A 13,799-nucleotide genomic window follows, 5' to 3' on the forward strand; every position below is an offset into this window, starting at 1 on the left:
AACATTTTCTAATTTTCAGCACACGGCTTTCATAGTTCCTATGACAAATTTACTTTGAATGTTTTATTCTTTTTCATGTTACTGTAATGAAATTAATCAAATTTCATTCTCAGATTTCCGTTTCTGGTATGCAGACATAGACTTGATTTTTGCATACTGACCTTGTATCCTGCAACCAACTCTGCTATACTCACTAGTATTCCAGCAGGTTTTCTTTTATAGATTACTTCTAGGATTTTTCTCTGTACAAAGATCACCTTGTCTGTGAACACAAGTGATCTCATTTCTTCCTTCCAATTCTTAGGGCTTTCATTTCTTGTTCTTGCCTTATGGCCCTTGACCTTTATATATATGTGTATAAAAAGTTTTGATTGCATACATATATATAAATTTTTTAAAAAAGATTTTATTTATTTATTCAGGAGAGACACAGAGGGAGAGGCAGAGACATAGGCAGAAGGAGAAGCAGGCTCCCTGCGGGGAGCCCAATGCAGGACTCAATTCCAGGATCCCAGGATAACAACCTGAGCCAAAGGCAGACAGTCAACCACTGAGCCACCCAGGTGTCCCCCTTGATTTTTATATTTGAATTATTAGCAAACTTCACTTTAGTACACCGTACAGTGACACTCTTCATACCCCTTTCATAAATGCTCAAATCACCACAGTGAGTGGACTGTGTTTAACCAGCTTATGTCGTCGCCTACCAGTCATAACCTCTCTTTCAGCAGCACTGCTCTCCTTGTTTGTCAAATACTGTTTGGATAATTATTTAGAAATTCCAACTGCATTTTGTACTCATCATTTAGAAATGAAGGAACAGAAAATGGGAAAAAGAAAGTGCTGCCATCAGTAATAAGCACACATCTCATACACTTAACAACATTTGAGACCAAGATGAAAATTATTACGCATGCTGGAAGTGGCAATTCTTTAGCCTCAATTAGGTGCTCATTGGACTTAATAGGCTGGTCAACCATGAGAGAGAGTAAAATTAAAGAACATAACATGGCCTAGTGAAAATATAACATCAAAGACCATATCTAAGATGTAAGGTATAATTAGTGATTTTAAAATATATTTCAGTTCTAGGGGAACCTGACTGCCTTTCTGAGAGATACCATAGCTCTGTTTTTTATTCTTTTATTTTTTTAAAATTTTATTTATTTATTCATGAGAAACACAGAGAGAGTCAGACACAGGCAGAGGGAGAAGCAGGTTCCCTGCAGGGAGCCTGATGCAGGACTCGATCCCAGGACCCCAAGATCATGACCCGAGCCAAAGGCAGATGCTCAACCACTGAGCCACCCAGGCGTCCCTACAGCTCAATTCTTTTTTTTTTTTTTTTTTACAGCTCAATTCTTTAGTAGACTGAGGAACACATTAAGTCTCAAAGTGTGGGATATACCAGGACTTCATTTACTCTTACAAAACTTCCGGGAAAGATAAAACAACTCTCATAGAAATCAGAGAATGGGGGCACCTGAGTGGCTTAGTTGGTTAAGCACCTGTCTTGGGCTCAGGTCATGATCCAAGAGTCCTGGGATGGATCCCTGCTTGGCGGAGACTCTTGTTTCTTCCTCTCCCTCTGCCCCTCCCCCTGCTCATGCTCTGTTTTTCTCTTTCAAACTAAGTAAATAAAATCTTAAAAAGAAAAAAATCAGAGAACAGATAAATTAGAGAACACATACAGAAACTTAAGTAACTTGCTGAAGTCGTATGGTTAAGTCGTGGAGACAAGACTCAAACCTAGGTCTGTTTGCTTCCAAAAGCTCTGAATTGAGGCCCTCTTTTCTGGAGCAGCCCATTTCCCTGTTGGGTATCCTGAAGCCCCAGCCTTCCATGCCTCCTCAGGAAAACCCCCGAGTCCACATGTGTCTGGTTCTAACCTTCTCAGCAGTGACTCAGAGCAACTGGGTAACGGGAGGATTTATCTTCCTGGTTTGCTCTCTCCCAAAATACCAGCCCAAAGGCTGAACACTATAATAAAGAGATCTGAGGTGGTTACATAAATAAGGTCCATGTGCATAAATGTGGAAAGCTCGGTTTGAAATGGATGAGCGATTTTCCTTTGAGTTTGGAGGCAGAGATGCCCAGGAAGTTTGACTAAGAAAGGACGCGAGAAAGTTTTTCAGTGAGGTAAAGTCAGGCTTTTCTCCTCTGCTTTCATTTTTGGGCAAACACATTAGAAAATGAATGCATTCCCAAGCAGAAAAGTGACCACGAAACCACTTCGTGGTGGATGGGTGATAGAGCTCAGCCTTCTCTCTCAACACCCCACAGAAAAATTCTACCCCTTGGGCGCAGATGATTCGGACTAAAATCTTGATCACTTGGGTTTGCAAGGCCGGGGAAAGAGGAGGAGGACACAGAGCAAAGAAAAAGGAAATTATCGAAAGCCCTTCTTCTCATTGTGCCTTAAGTAAACACTCCCTGGAGATTTGGATTTTTGGGTTAATCAGAAAACATTTCAATAGGCTTTTTTTTTTTTTTTCATGAAACAAATGCAAATTGTAGTTCCAGTGCCCTCTGGGCTATCCACAAGACCAGAAGCAAGCATCTCAATTCCCCCCTGTGTGCCAGATAAGCCCTGGGACGCTGTCCTGTAGGATTTTGCTTCTCGATCGGCAAACCTTCCTAATCATCAGAAGTTTTTTCACAAACCCCGTATTTTAGGTCTTGTACTGACGTGTTCTCGTCCTCCTCAAATAAAACATGTATTTTACAGCCCTCACACCGTTTAGACACAAATAGCAACACTTTGGAACATCTCAGTAGTTAGCAAAGTACTGGGAAATGACCTACGTGATTGAGGGACAAGGTCGCATGGCCATCAGATCAGGGCCCAGCAGCGACAGGACCACAGCCTGCCACCCACTCCCATAAATAAAGTCTCACTGGAACCCAGCCAGGCCCGTTCATTTATGTCTTGTCTGTTGCTGCTTTCTCGCTACAAAGGGCAGAGTTGAGGAGTTGCCACTGAGACCATCTGGCCCGCAAAGCCTAAAATATTTACTATCTGGTTCTTTACATAAAAAGTTCACCAATTACGGTGATGCTACGTTTATAAAATGATACGGAAAAATATTCCTGTTAAGTAAAAAAAAAAAAAAAAAATTGTAGGGATGACACACTATTACATGTGTGGTCTAGTCTGAATTATGTAAAACAAGGGAAAGCGGGCAGAGAAGAGGTAAAAAAATAAAGGTTAAGCAGGTAGATTTGGGTGGCAGCATTAGGGGCGATGTTCCTTATCCCCATCTATAGGTTCCCGTTTTCTAAAATGACCTTTTCTTTCTTTCATCACAGAAAGAATACGGAACCTCACGCTGAACATTCTTTTAGTTCATCTCTGACTTGCACACGGTGGGGGTGACTGCATTCGGCTCTGTCCTCTCGCCAGGCCCGACCCCACAGGTGTGCTGAGGGCGGCGGGGACGGGGGGGAGGGGAGGGGGGCTGCAGGAAGCCCCTGGCAGGTACCTTATGCTCGTCCCGAAGGTGGCTGTCCAGTTCTTCCGTGTGCTTGGTCTCGTAGTAGCAGAGCTGGCATTTGTAAGGTTTCAGTTCATTGTGCTTTTCTATGTGTTGCTGGAGGCTCTCGTCGCTGGAGCAGGTGAAGGTACATTTATCACAGCGGAAAACCACTCCCTGCAAGTATTTCGACAGCTTGGAACGGCACACCTCGATGGGGACGACTCGCTCTTCTGTGGAGACAAAACGGACGGAAAGATGGGAAGTTTCGCTGATGGTCAAGCCCACGCTCCTTCCCTGGCAGGTGGGAGGAAACCCAGCCAGCCCGGCTGCCTCCCAGGGGTCTGTCGGGAGCGGCCTGCAAGGTGCTCAGTAACCGCTGAGTGCAGGAGGCTCTAAGACGGGACAGGGGTGGCTACTGCGTCCTAGAGCCCCGAAGACCGTGGCCGGCAACTGTCCGCACTCCCCGCTTCCTCGCTAAGTGCCAGCCGGGCGGGACCCCGCGTCTCTAAGTAGAAGGGACAGTGCCAGCGGCCAACCACCCGTGTGCCACTACCGTGCACCTTCCTGGCAACTCTAAGAGCGCCGGCGTTATTCCTGTTTTTACAGATTAGTAAAGGCAGGAACGAGGCTCTTAGTAACTTCCTAACGGTCACACAGACGTGGTCACGGGCCCGGCTGAGTGCTGACCCCCGCCTGCAGAACTGCAAGTCCTTTATGTCGCACGGTTTCCACTTCCACTCCTGCTTCCCCTTCCGAGCTGTTCTCAAGGAGACGGTCTTCCTTATCCTGAAACCAAGGGACTCTAATCTAACAACAGATCTAAAAACAAAGGACCTGTACATTTTCATTCACTAAAACTCCAGCTCTCTAACTAGGGGAAGCTCACAAATGAAATGGCTGCGGGCAGCATTTGGGGGTGTGTGTGTGGGGGAGGCAGGGGGTAGCGTGGGAGATAGGGAGGATTTGTGCCTTTTCAGACAATCTGTAATCTGATTGTCACAAGGGAAAAAATAAAAGAGGGAGAGGATTTGGGTGCTTTTCCCATTAACATACCAAATGCTGTAGGGCTGGAAATGCGTGTGCTTGTTTATTTTGCACTCTCTTACCCTTGTGTTTAACTGCTCAAATTAAATTTCACACCAGTCTGCCCAGAGTATCGGCGCACGCGCCAGATATCCATAACTGGGATAAAATTAAAATCTGTGCTATTTATGCAAGGATCAAATATAGCGTGTGTTTTCATGCTGTGTCTGGATTTCAGAAGACTCTGGAAGTTTACAAATGGACGCACACAACATATACTTATATTATTTAGAAACAGCAATGTATTATTAAGTCAAGAACGCGTGATTTATTCTCAGAGTCACTGAGTAGCAACGTTTCCAGGCGTCCGTGTTTTGTGCACTGATGCAGCTCACCCTTTGTCGTCGGCCGGCCCGGCCCCCGGGGAACCCTCGCCACCCAAAGCCAGGCCCGAGTGTCAACCACCACGTTCTCCCTGCAGGGCAGGCGGTCCCCGCCTCGCGAGTCCTCGAATACAGCGATTAATTGGCCAGCAAAAAGCCGGCCAGAGGAAGCGTGGAAGGTGGTGTCTGCTACATACTCCCCGGAGCTCTAATGCATATGTTATTTTCCCTATACAAAGAGTCAGTCGCTTATTTAGAAATATAAATATTTTTAAACCAAAGTAGAGCAGACAGCTAAGAAACACATGATTATAATGTAATCCACACATTTTCTTAGAATAGCAAATGTTTAACAGTCTTCTAACCATTCAGTTCCATGGTTTGGTGTAATCCGAGGAAAAAAAATGCTTTGGCATCAGCCAGCCAGAGCCTTAGGAGGGCCCGAGCTACTGTGTTCCAGCCCCATACCAGAGTTTGTCCACAGCAGCACTACTGACATTTTGAGGCCAAACAGGTCTTTAGGCGGGGGGCTGTCCCATGCACCCGAGGATGTTCATCAGGTTCCCTGGCCTCTATCTCAACATTTGCCAGGAGACCCCTCTTGCCTCCCCGTTGTGATGACCAAAAATGCCTCCAAGCAGGTGCCCCCCGAGGAGGCAATGCTTGACACCAAGTGTCGGGCATTGCCTCCCACCACTCTGGGGGAGACACGCATGGACACGAGCCGTGAGCAACCGGGGCCCACCCTGAAGCCCTGAGATCGGCCCCATGGGCAGTGTGGACATGAACTTTCCCGGCTCCTTCCTAGACACCACAGCCCCTTCTGCTCTCCCCCTGCGTTTGGGCCCCGACGTGTACTTCGTCATTTCTATTGCTTCCACGCTCCGGCTCAGGCGACCCCAGTGGAGACGGACAACAGCTGCTATGACAGTCCCTGTGACGGTGCCTCGAGCGCCTGGGACACAGGCACGCAGTCGGCCTCTGCTCTTCACTTCTCCCCGTAAAGAATCGTGTCTTTCAGACTTGGTTTTTATGGGTCTCCCTCTCAATTCCTCTGCCACCCTGGTTAATTTTCTTTGCAGTTTCCGATTTCACTACATGCACCTAAGTGCATTTTACACAAAAAGGCACGAGCGCTCAAGATACTCCGGAGCCTAAAAAATAATCATTCATGCAAATGATCACAGCAATTTACCAAGAGCACGCTACGTCTCAAGCAATGTTAGGTATTCTCCTCTCACTGTCACTTTTTTATTCTCCAAACACTCTGCGAAGCCAGTTTTATTACCTTTCGTTTCCTGATGTGGAAGCTGAGAACAGGTCTGTGGAACTACTTTCTCAAAGTCACGCCTCTGGTTCAGAACAAAGTTGTGACCTGGGAGCACAGGTCTCCTGCTGACCCTGAGCCGGGGCCCTCTTCCTTCACCCCTGAAAAGAGCTCTCCTGGGGCATCCACTCTGCATGCCATTTATTTATAAGCCTTTTATTCCTAATCGTTGAAGAGTACAAAAGCAAGGCAACCATTTCTATCTGAATTTTCTTTCTATCTATCTGAACCATTTCTATCTGAATTAGATAAATGGTAAATTCCCACATACCTACAAACCCAGAACCTAAGACTTCCCATTTCCAAACTAAGACATCACCAACGTTCCGAGTCTCCTGGTTACGTGGATTTTTACTAAGATATTTATCTTAGAAAAAAAAGTTAATTTTTCTCCTTTCTAAAACCAGGGCTAACACGACGAAGATAAAAAAAAAACAAAAACAAAAAAACAAGACAGACTTGGAAAGGCGGGCAAATCACCGACACTGTTTTCTGAATGAGGTTATTCATTATTGAGGCGAGTCAAGGACATAAAGTTAGAGACTGGAATGTTTCCAGGTATGGACGGAGCCCTGTCTTGGCTACAGAAGCTCAGTGCTCAGGACTTTTTTTTTCTATGGAGGCAGCGACAACTGTGGCTCTTTCTTGACTTCACACCTCTCAAAATTACCTTGGGTAAGAAATCAAGGCTTGAATCACACTCATTGTGACTCAGCTTTCAGAGCTGGCTGCAAAAATATTATGACTTCACCAGTTTGACTACAAGATAGGTTGTGTCTCTCATCTCTTCCTACTCAAAAGCCGCTTGGTGCTACAGCTGGACATAAACCCCAAGAGTAATGCCACATGGAAGCCTGTGGGAACTAAGGCGCAAAGAAGCCTACAAGTGTGTGCCGACAAACTCCTGTGGTGCCCAGTGGAAAGATCTGCGGAGTTGCAACTAGAAGGAGGGCGGAGGGTCACTTTTGCTCCAAACAGAGAAAAACCACATCACTGTGGAATCCAGAATCACCAAGTGAAAATTCTTCCTGAAAAGGCAGACCGCAACACACTTGGGTTTCCTCCCCACAACATGCCAAGTCTGAACGAAGCAGGGAGAGATCTGGAAGTCATTCACGCCAACAAACTCCATATGCAAATGGTCATGCTAACGGGCCAAGACCCTCTTTGGACCAAACCAAAGTCCCACCCATTACTCTCAGCCAAACAAGTGACAAAAGTTGAGTACTAGAAAGCCATTAAGAAAATAATCGTTTCTAAAAAAAAAAAAAAAAAAAATTTTTCCAAAACATAACCATAAACAGACACACATAAACATAAGGACAACAGCTCCTGGTATGAAGTGATTAATTTGATGTTAGCCAGGCTACCGCCGTCAAGCCAGAGAAAGCTGGGAACCACACCTGTAGTTCTAACAGGCGAAGCATTTGGTGGGGATACAGGGGAACCTGTAATTTCACTGAATAAAATGAAAGACTAGTGATTTCACTCTAGATTTTTTTTTCCTTAAGAAAAATGATACTGATAAGGTAAATTTAGGGAGATTAGTTTTGTTCCCCAAAGAGACCCACCTACAGGGTTCAGTTAAAATTCATTGTTTGCCTAGGTATTGGGGTTAAAGGTTGGGAAGCAGAAGCTTTAAGTTACCATGCCAACTGGAGACCAGCATCAATGATTACACAGTTCAGGAATTATAAATAAAAATACCTGGCAAAACTGTTTTATCCCTACAATTCAATCTGTACCCAACTTTCCAGGTGCACTGTAGGTATGCAAGGTACACACAGGCAAAGCTGTGCATGAGGCATCATACTTCGAGTGGTGCTGATAAACTGATAAACTCAGTGGAAATGCACTCATGAAACTATTTATTGCCTGTTCACTGTCTCTTCCCATTAAAGTTCAAGTTCCTTCAGTGCATGGACCTTGCCTGACTTCACGGCTGTATCTCTAGGGCCCAAAACACTGCCAGCACATAGTGAATGTTCCATAATTACGTGTTCCATTAAACGAAAATCCACCAAGAAGTCCTACCTCCAACCTTTTCCTTCAAACAAAAATCTCAGGGCTTAATTTTTCCCTTTCTAAACTGGTCCAATTAGGGCCAATCTCACCAAATGTTGGTCTCACCTAAGTTCCTACACATGATCTTAGCCAAAAGGCTGAGAAGTGATCACCTAAGTTCCTCAAAGAAATGGGTCTACCAATCCTTGGCTTCAACCTTTGCTAAACTGGTATTCATCAGGTACCCTGGTTTCCCATCTGTCTGAGTTCAAACTCATACATTGGTCTCCAAGCCCTACCTAATTTGCCAGAACACACTTTACCTGCCTTGACCCCTATTCCCTTCAGCCCGCCTCAGAACTCTCTAATACAACTCTGTCAACATATCTAGTTCCCACCTACTTCATCGATTTAAACCCCCCTCCACCATGAGGGACACCAATAGTGTCCCTCAGAAATTTATGTGTACCCGGAACCTCAAAATATGATCTTATTGGGACATAAGTTCCTTGCAGATGTAACTAGTCAGGATGAGGTCACAGTGGTTTGCAGTGGGCCCTAAATTCAATGAATAGGTTATTGGGAAAAGGGAGAGGCCACACAGAAGACACACACAGGGAAGATGGCCATGTGAGGACAGGTGCAGAAACCGGAATGACACAGCTGTAAGGCAAGGATGTCAGGAGCCTCCTGAAGCGAGGAAGGGCCAAGGGAGGATTCTTGTCTAGAGTCTTCAGAAGGAGCACGGTCATGCTGTCACCTTGACATCAGACTTCTAGGTCCCAGAGCAGTGACAGTTCATTGTTGTTTCAAGCCACCCAGGAAACTCATATACCCCACCTTCAATCTTCTCTGCCTGCTGAAATGTCATCATGGCTCAGTTTCAAAGTCACACTTCACCAGCTTTCTCTACGCCAAACACAAATACACCTGCCACCATGAATCTCCTAGATACCCGTCACTCACTACCTTCTGCACGCAGACTTACGCACATGCTTCATCTTCTTGAGGAGGGCAGGTACTGGGTCTTACCTCATCTTGCCCAAAAACCCAGCATAGTATGGCATGTAACAAGCAAGTAATGAATGCTTGCTGAATGCATGGGCAAACAGTACGCTCTCTTTAGCTACAGCCAACATAAACCCACGACCATTTCTCATTCAGATTTCCCATGAGTGAAACGGATTCTCATCTCTTTCCTCCCTATTTAAATATACCCTTCTGTCGGGATAAAAAGCTAAGGAAACTATTCTTGCAAGCAATATCTCAAGTTGAGAAGTTGTTTTTCTTCCCTTTCATCCCAAGTATTTTAATTAACCAAGGCCTCGGAAAGCTCTCTCACTGCACGCCCTAGAGACCAAAGATGTTTACTCATCCACAGAGCAAGGAGAGCACAGGTGCAGAAAGAGCTACATCTTGTTACTTTGAGATCAACCCTGACTTGAAATTTCAAGGCAAACACCCAGCCCTGGTCTTGACTTGTCAAGACCGGCTTCCCACCAAGATGCCATTCTGAGTGGAGATGGACACCAAAGCCAAGCCAGGACACAGATGGAAGACATGGCTGTCCTGAGGCACCCTGCCATCTGTGGTGCAGTGGTCCTCATCTCTGACCTCCAACCCCACAGATGATTCCACCCTCAGACCCAGCTGCCACAGCCACTGTGGAACGCTCAACAGGGTGACATAGCCACCATCCCAGGGGAGAGACAGTGATGCCTGGTAGTTATAGGCCTGGGCTGTGGGGCAGGTAAGCCTGGGTTCAGATCCCAGCTGGGTCACTTATTGGTCATTTGGACCTTCGGTCACACTCAATCTCTCTGTACTTTTTATCCTTGTTATTGGGGAAAACAGTAATACCCATGCCATATAGGGTTTTGTGAGAATTCCATAAAATGGCATATTGGACTCACTCAGTACAGCACCTGCTACTAGCAAAACACTCAGTAATAGTAATTTGTTGTTGTGAATGTTGTTATTATTACTGCCAAGCCTCAAATGCCCCTTCATTCCAGACTGTGCACTTTCCAACCCTGATAAAGATATTTATCTATTTAGGTGGCTCTTTTAACATAAGTTACCTCTACAAATAAACAGAAGAGACTGTAAGTAACTAACGACGGGCAGTATGATGCATGGGTCACAGGATCAGAGGCCTGGAGTTGAGTCCTAGCATGGTTAGCACTCAAGTGACTCCGGTTCAACTGGTCAGCTCTCGCTCTCCCCGTGGGACTTACCACTGTATTTGTAGGGGGGAGGGAGAATGCTACACACTGGATCACACATGGCCCCCTTTGGAGACCCCACTGGAGAAATCCTTCTCAGGTTTCCAGTGTCCAGGATCCCTGGAAATCTCCTGAACACAATTTCCAAAGTTTAACAAACATTTGAAATCCAACTGATTTTTTTTTTTTTTCTCTTCCGAGGGAGGCTGGGATCTCAGGGCCAGACCTGCAGCCCACCGCTAACAGGTGCACAGCACCTCACTACATTCACTAGACACCAAACTCCTGGGGAGCTTCTCTGTATGTCTAGGGGGCTTGCAAGTGACCTCTTATTCTGCATGTGCCCCAATTTCCCATTTGTTTTAATCCTGTAGTTTGCACAAATATCTTTAAGATATCTGAAATCCCTTGTGGGATGACCACAAATAATTACACCAAATCAAAGAAAACATAGTTTTTTTCAGTTTCATGCAAGTGAAGTGGGAATACAAGTAATAATACTAGCCCTTACGATGTTGTTGGATATGAATGAGTTGGTGTCAAGTGTAGCACTACAAGGGTATTTCTCAGCTTTAGCATTTACTCTCTCCACGTCCCCCCACCCGCCCCCACTTTCTTGAAGTCTCAGCTCAGCTTGGGAAATCATTGAGCTCATTAGACACTGAAGCTCTGATCCCGCCAGGCAGCAGTATGGGAAGCCGGAGGGAATCAACCCCAGAAGTGAGGTCTCATGGCTTCTGTGTGCTCAGCAGCAACGCTACTCATGGCCTCTCCTCACACGGTGACGGGGACACACAGCCACCACAACACCTGGGCTGGGGGACCAGAAGCCAGGGGACTGATGTGGAACACCAGATGGGACCACCCCGGCCAAGACTTCCTGCCTAAATGTTCCTACGCTGCTTCTCTCAGCTTGTAGGCGGGCGTCCCAGGCAGCAGCGGTGACCTCGTGTCTCATCAGAGTGGCCTAGAGAGGAAGGAAATCCAAGGGTGCTAAATGTGGCCTTCCACGGGGTGTGCAGGCAGAGGTGGGCGAGATGTCACAACACGCAATGGCCCAAGACAGGTGGCGCCTGGTGAATGCTGGAAACTTTTGAAAATGCTCAAAAAATCTCCAGCAATTCAGGGTGAGTGACATCTCAGCAGGACAGCAAGAAGGCACTCATTGTTTTTGAGGCACACGTGGCAAAACCAGAAAAGCCTCCTAAGGTTAGAGGCAAAGGAAGGAAGACTGGAAAGAAGAGGTGGACGAGGAGGGAGGGAGGGTAGGAACAAAGCAAAGATGAAAGATCCGTGGATGGGAACCGCACGAGAGACTGGCAACCAGGATTCTGGTCCTCTTTTTCCATTCACCTCCGGCTCGAATCTTTTTAGGACAGAGTAGTTTTTACATAAACATATTTTTCCTTCTAATGCAGAGGAAGCCTGTTGTTTAACAGTGTTTTAATTGGCCAAGAGTAAACTCCACTGAAAGAAAAACCAAAGAGGACTTGAAAGAAGTATCCCTGTTTATCAACAGGAAGCAACATGTACGGAACACCCAGTATGCATCCACCACGGAACACACTAGACCTTGGCTCATTATTTCATAGGCTTGACTGTCATCTCTTCTTACAGATGGGAGAGCAGGTAAATACAGGAGGCTTTAAAGCCAGGACTGAAATCTGAAGCCTATGGGATTTCTAATAGGTACCCAGGCCACTTTCATTTTAAGAATTTTCTCTCTCCATCCGTTTCAAGGATGATTCCACGTTCTGCTTTGGAAATCACCGAACTGCTTACAACCAGTTTGCTCGTCGCCTTTTATAATGAGTCCCCACCCGTCCATCCTGTTTCTCAGTCACTCCTTCCTTAGCAAGGCTGTGAGCATAGAAGGGTCAGAATGTGAAAACCCCTCAGGCTGGGAAGCCCCCAGAGAAGTGCTCACTGCTGAGCCCACCACCTTTGCCTCCCTGCAAGGGGAGATCCTCGTGGCAGGGGCTTTTACCATTGGCTGTCACTGTGGCCATCACTGTGCTCGCCTGCCTGGAGATAAGGTGAGGAAGGAGGGGACCAGGGCCAAGGTGCCAACTGCCACCCTGACACAGGGTGTCTCTGTTTGCCACCCACCCTCACCCTGGTGCCCCAAGACAAGCACACTTAGGAGGGTTACCTCGGTGCAGCACGATGTGGTCGATCATGTTGCGTTTGTATTTGGTGTGATAGAGGCAGAGAGGACAGCGAAGATCTTTGGGGCCCTCCTCGGGAACCGCCGAATGCCCAGCTTCCACGTGCATAGTAAAAGCAGATCTGAGAAGGAGAGGGGTGAGGGGGGAGAGAGGCAGTGAGTGCGACAAGGGATCGTGTCACTCGCACATCCCCATCCCCCGCTGGCTGACTTACTACGGGTCTTCCAGGTGTGACACCCCGGCTCGACAGGACAGAACCAAGGTCCTTAATTAATCATATTTGCTGACCACAAGCTCCTCAGTCACTCATCCAGTAACTGAGCTTTGTCATGCAGCGGTAACTTCTTTTTTGAAAATGTTTGCTACTTGGCTGGGGTCAGGGCTTAGTTTGAAAAGAAATGGATTTCCCCAAACACTTCTATTCTTGAAGATTTAGAAGTTGCCTATTAAGAACATAAAGCCAGGGACACCTGGGTGGCTCAGCGGTTGAGCTGAACGTCTGCCTTTGGCTCAGGGTGTGGTCCTGGGGTCCCAGGATCAAGTCCCATATCAGGCTCCCTGCATGGAGCCTGCTTCTCCCTTTGCCTGTGTCTCTGGCTGTCTCTCTCTGCGTCTCTCCTGAATAAATAAATAAAATCTTAAAAAAAAAAAAAAAAAAGAACATAAAGCCAAAATCCCTATGAGAACTTATTTCTCATCATGCCTGGAAGGAGGGGGACTAGAGTCCGGTTGATTTACCAGCTGCCTACGTGACTCTTCACACCTAAGGATGGGGAGGGCGAGGTGACTGGGACATCATGGCGGCCGAAGGTGGCAGGGTATTGTTGCCTTTCTCTCCATCCTTTTCAAAACTTCATCATTTACAAAGCCTTCAAAGTCTCATAAAAATGGATGAAACCAAGAGTTTAATGGGCAAGGTCCCCTTCTTATTAACTCCAGTGCTTCTCTCAGGGGAAACATGTGCACCCGTCAGTGGGCCCTCGTTATCTGAGTCTTCAGCCTTTTCTCAGTTCTAAGGTCACATGCATATTTATTCGAAAAACAACTGAACCAAATTACTAGTCAGAGACGTAAAACATTTTCCATCAAATCCCAGCAATCACGGTATTGGTGGAAAAGAAACTTGTTCTTCTTCCAACTGTTTTCTGTTGGCCATGAAGCCTGCTTTTGCCAGCCTCGCTGTGTGGAGTCTG

At 46.4% G+C, this 13,799-nt stretch overlaps 1 protein-coding gene across 16 annotated transcripts in view; it reads right to left on the reverse strand.

Annotated features, from left to right (window-relative positions):
- Positions 1–13,799, reverse strand: part of ZNF462 (zinc finger protein 462) — a 188,650-nt gene that overhangs the window by 20,360 nt on the left and 154,491 nt on the right. For all 16 annotated transcript variants that reach the window (XR_005989021.1, XR_005989022.1, XM_041763294.1 and 13 more), the window contains 2 exons: positions 12,591–12,727; positions 3,483–3,706 (listed from right to left, as the gene is read on the reverse strand). Coding sequence is in view for 14 of the 16 variants with exons in the window: in XM_041763294.1 (XP_041619228.1) it covers positions 3,483–3,706; positions 12,591–12,727 (361 nt within the window). In the remaining 2 variants the exon portion in view is untranslated. The remainder of the gene's footprint in view (positions 1–3,482; positions 3,707–12,590; positions 12,728–13,799) is intronic.

This window comes from Vulpes lagopus, chromosome 7, assembly GCF_018345385.1.
Source record: "Vulpes lagopus strain Blue_001 chromosome 7, ASM1834538v1, whole genome shotgun sequence".
Lineage (NCBI taxonomy): Eukaryota > Metazoa > Chordata > Mammalia > Carnivora > Canidae > Vulpes > Vulpes lagopus.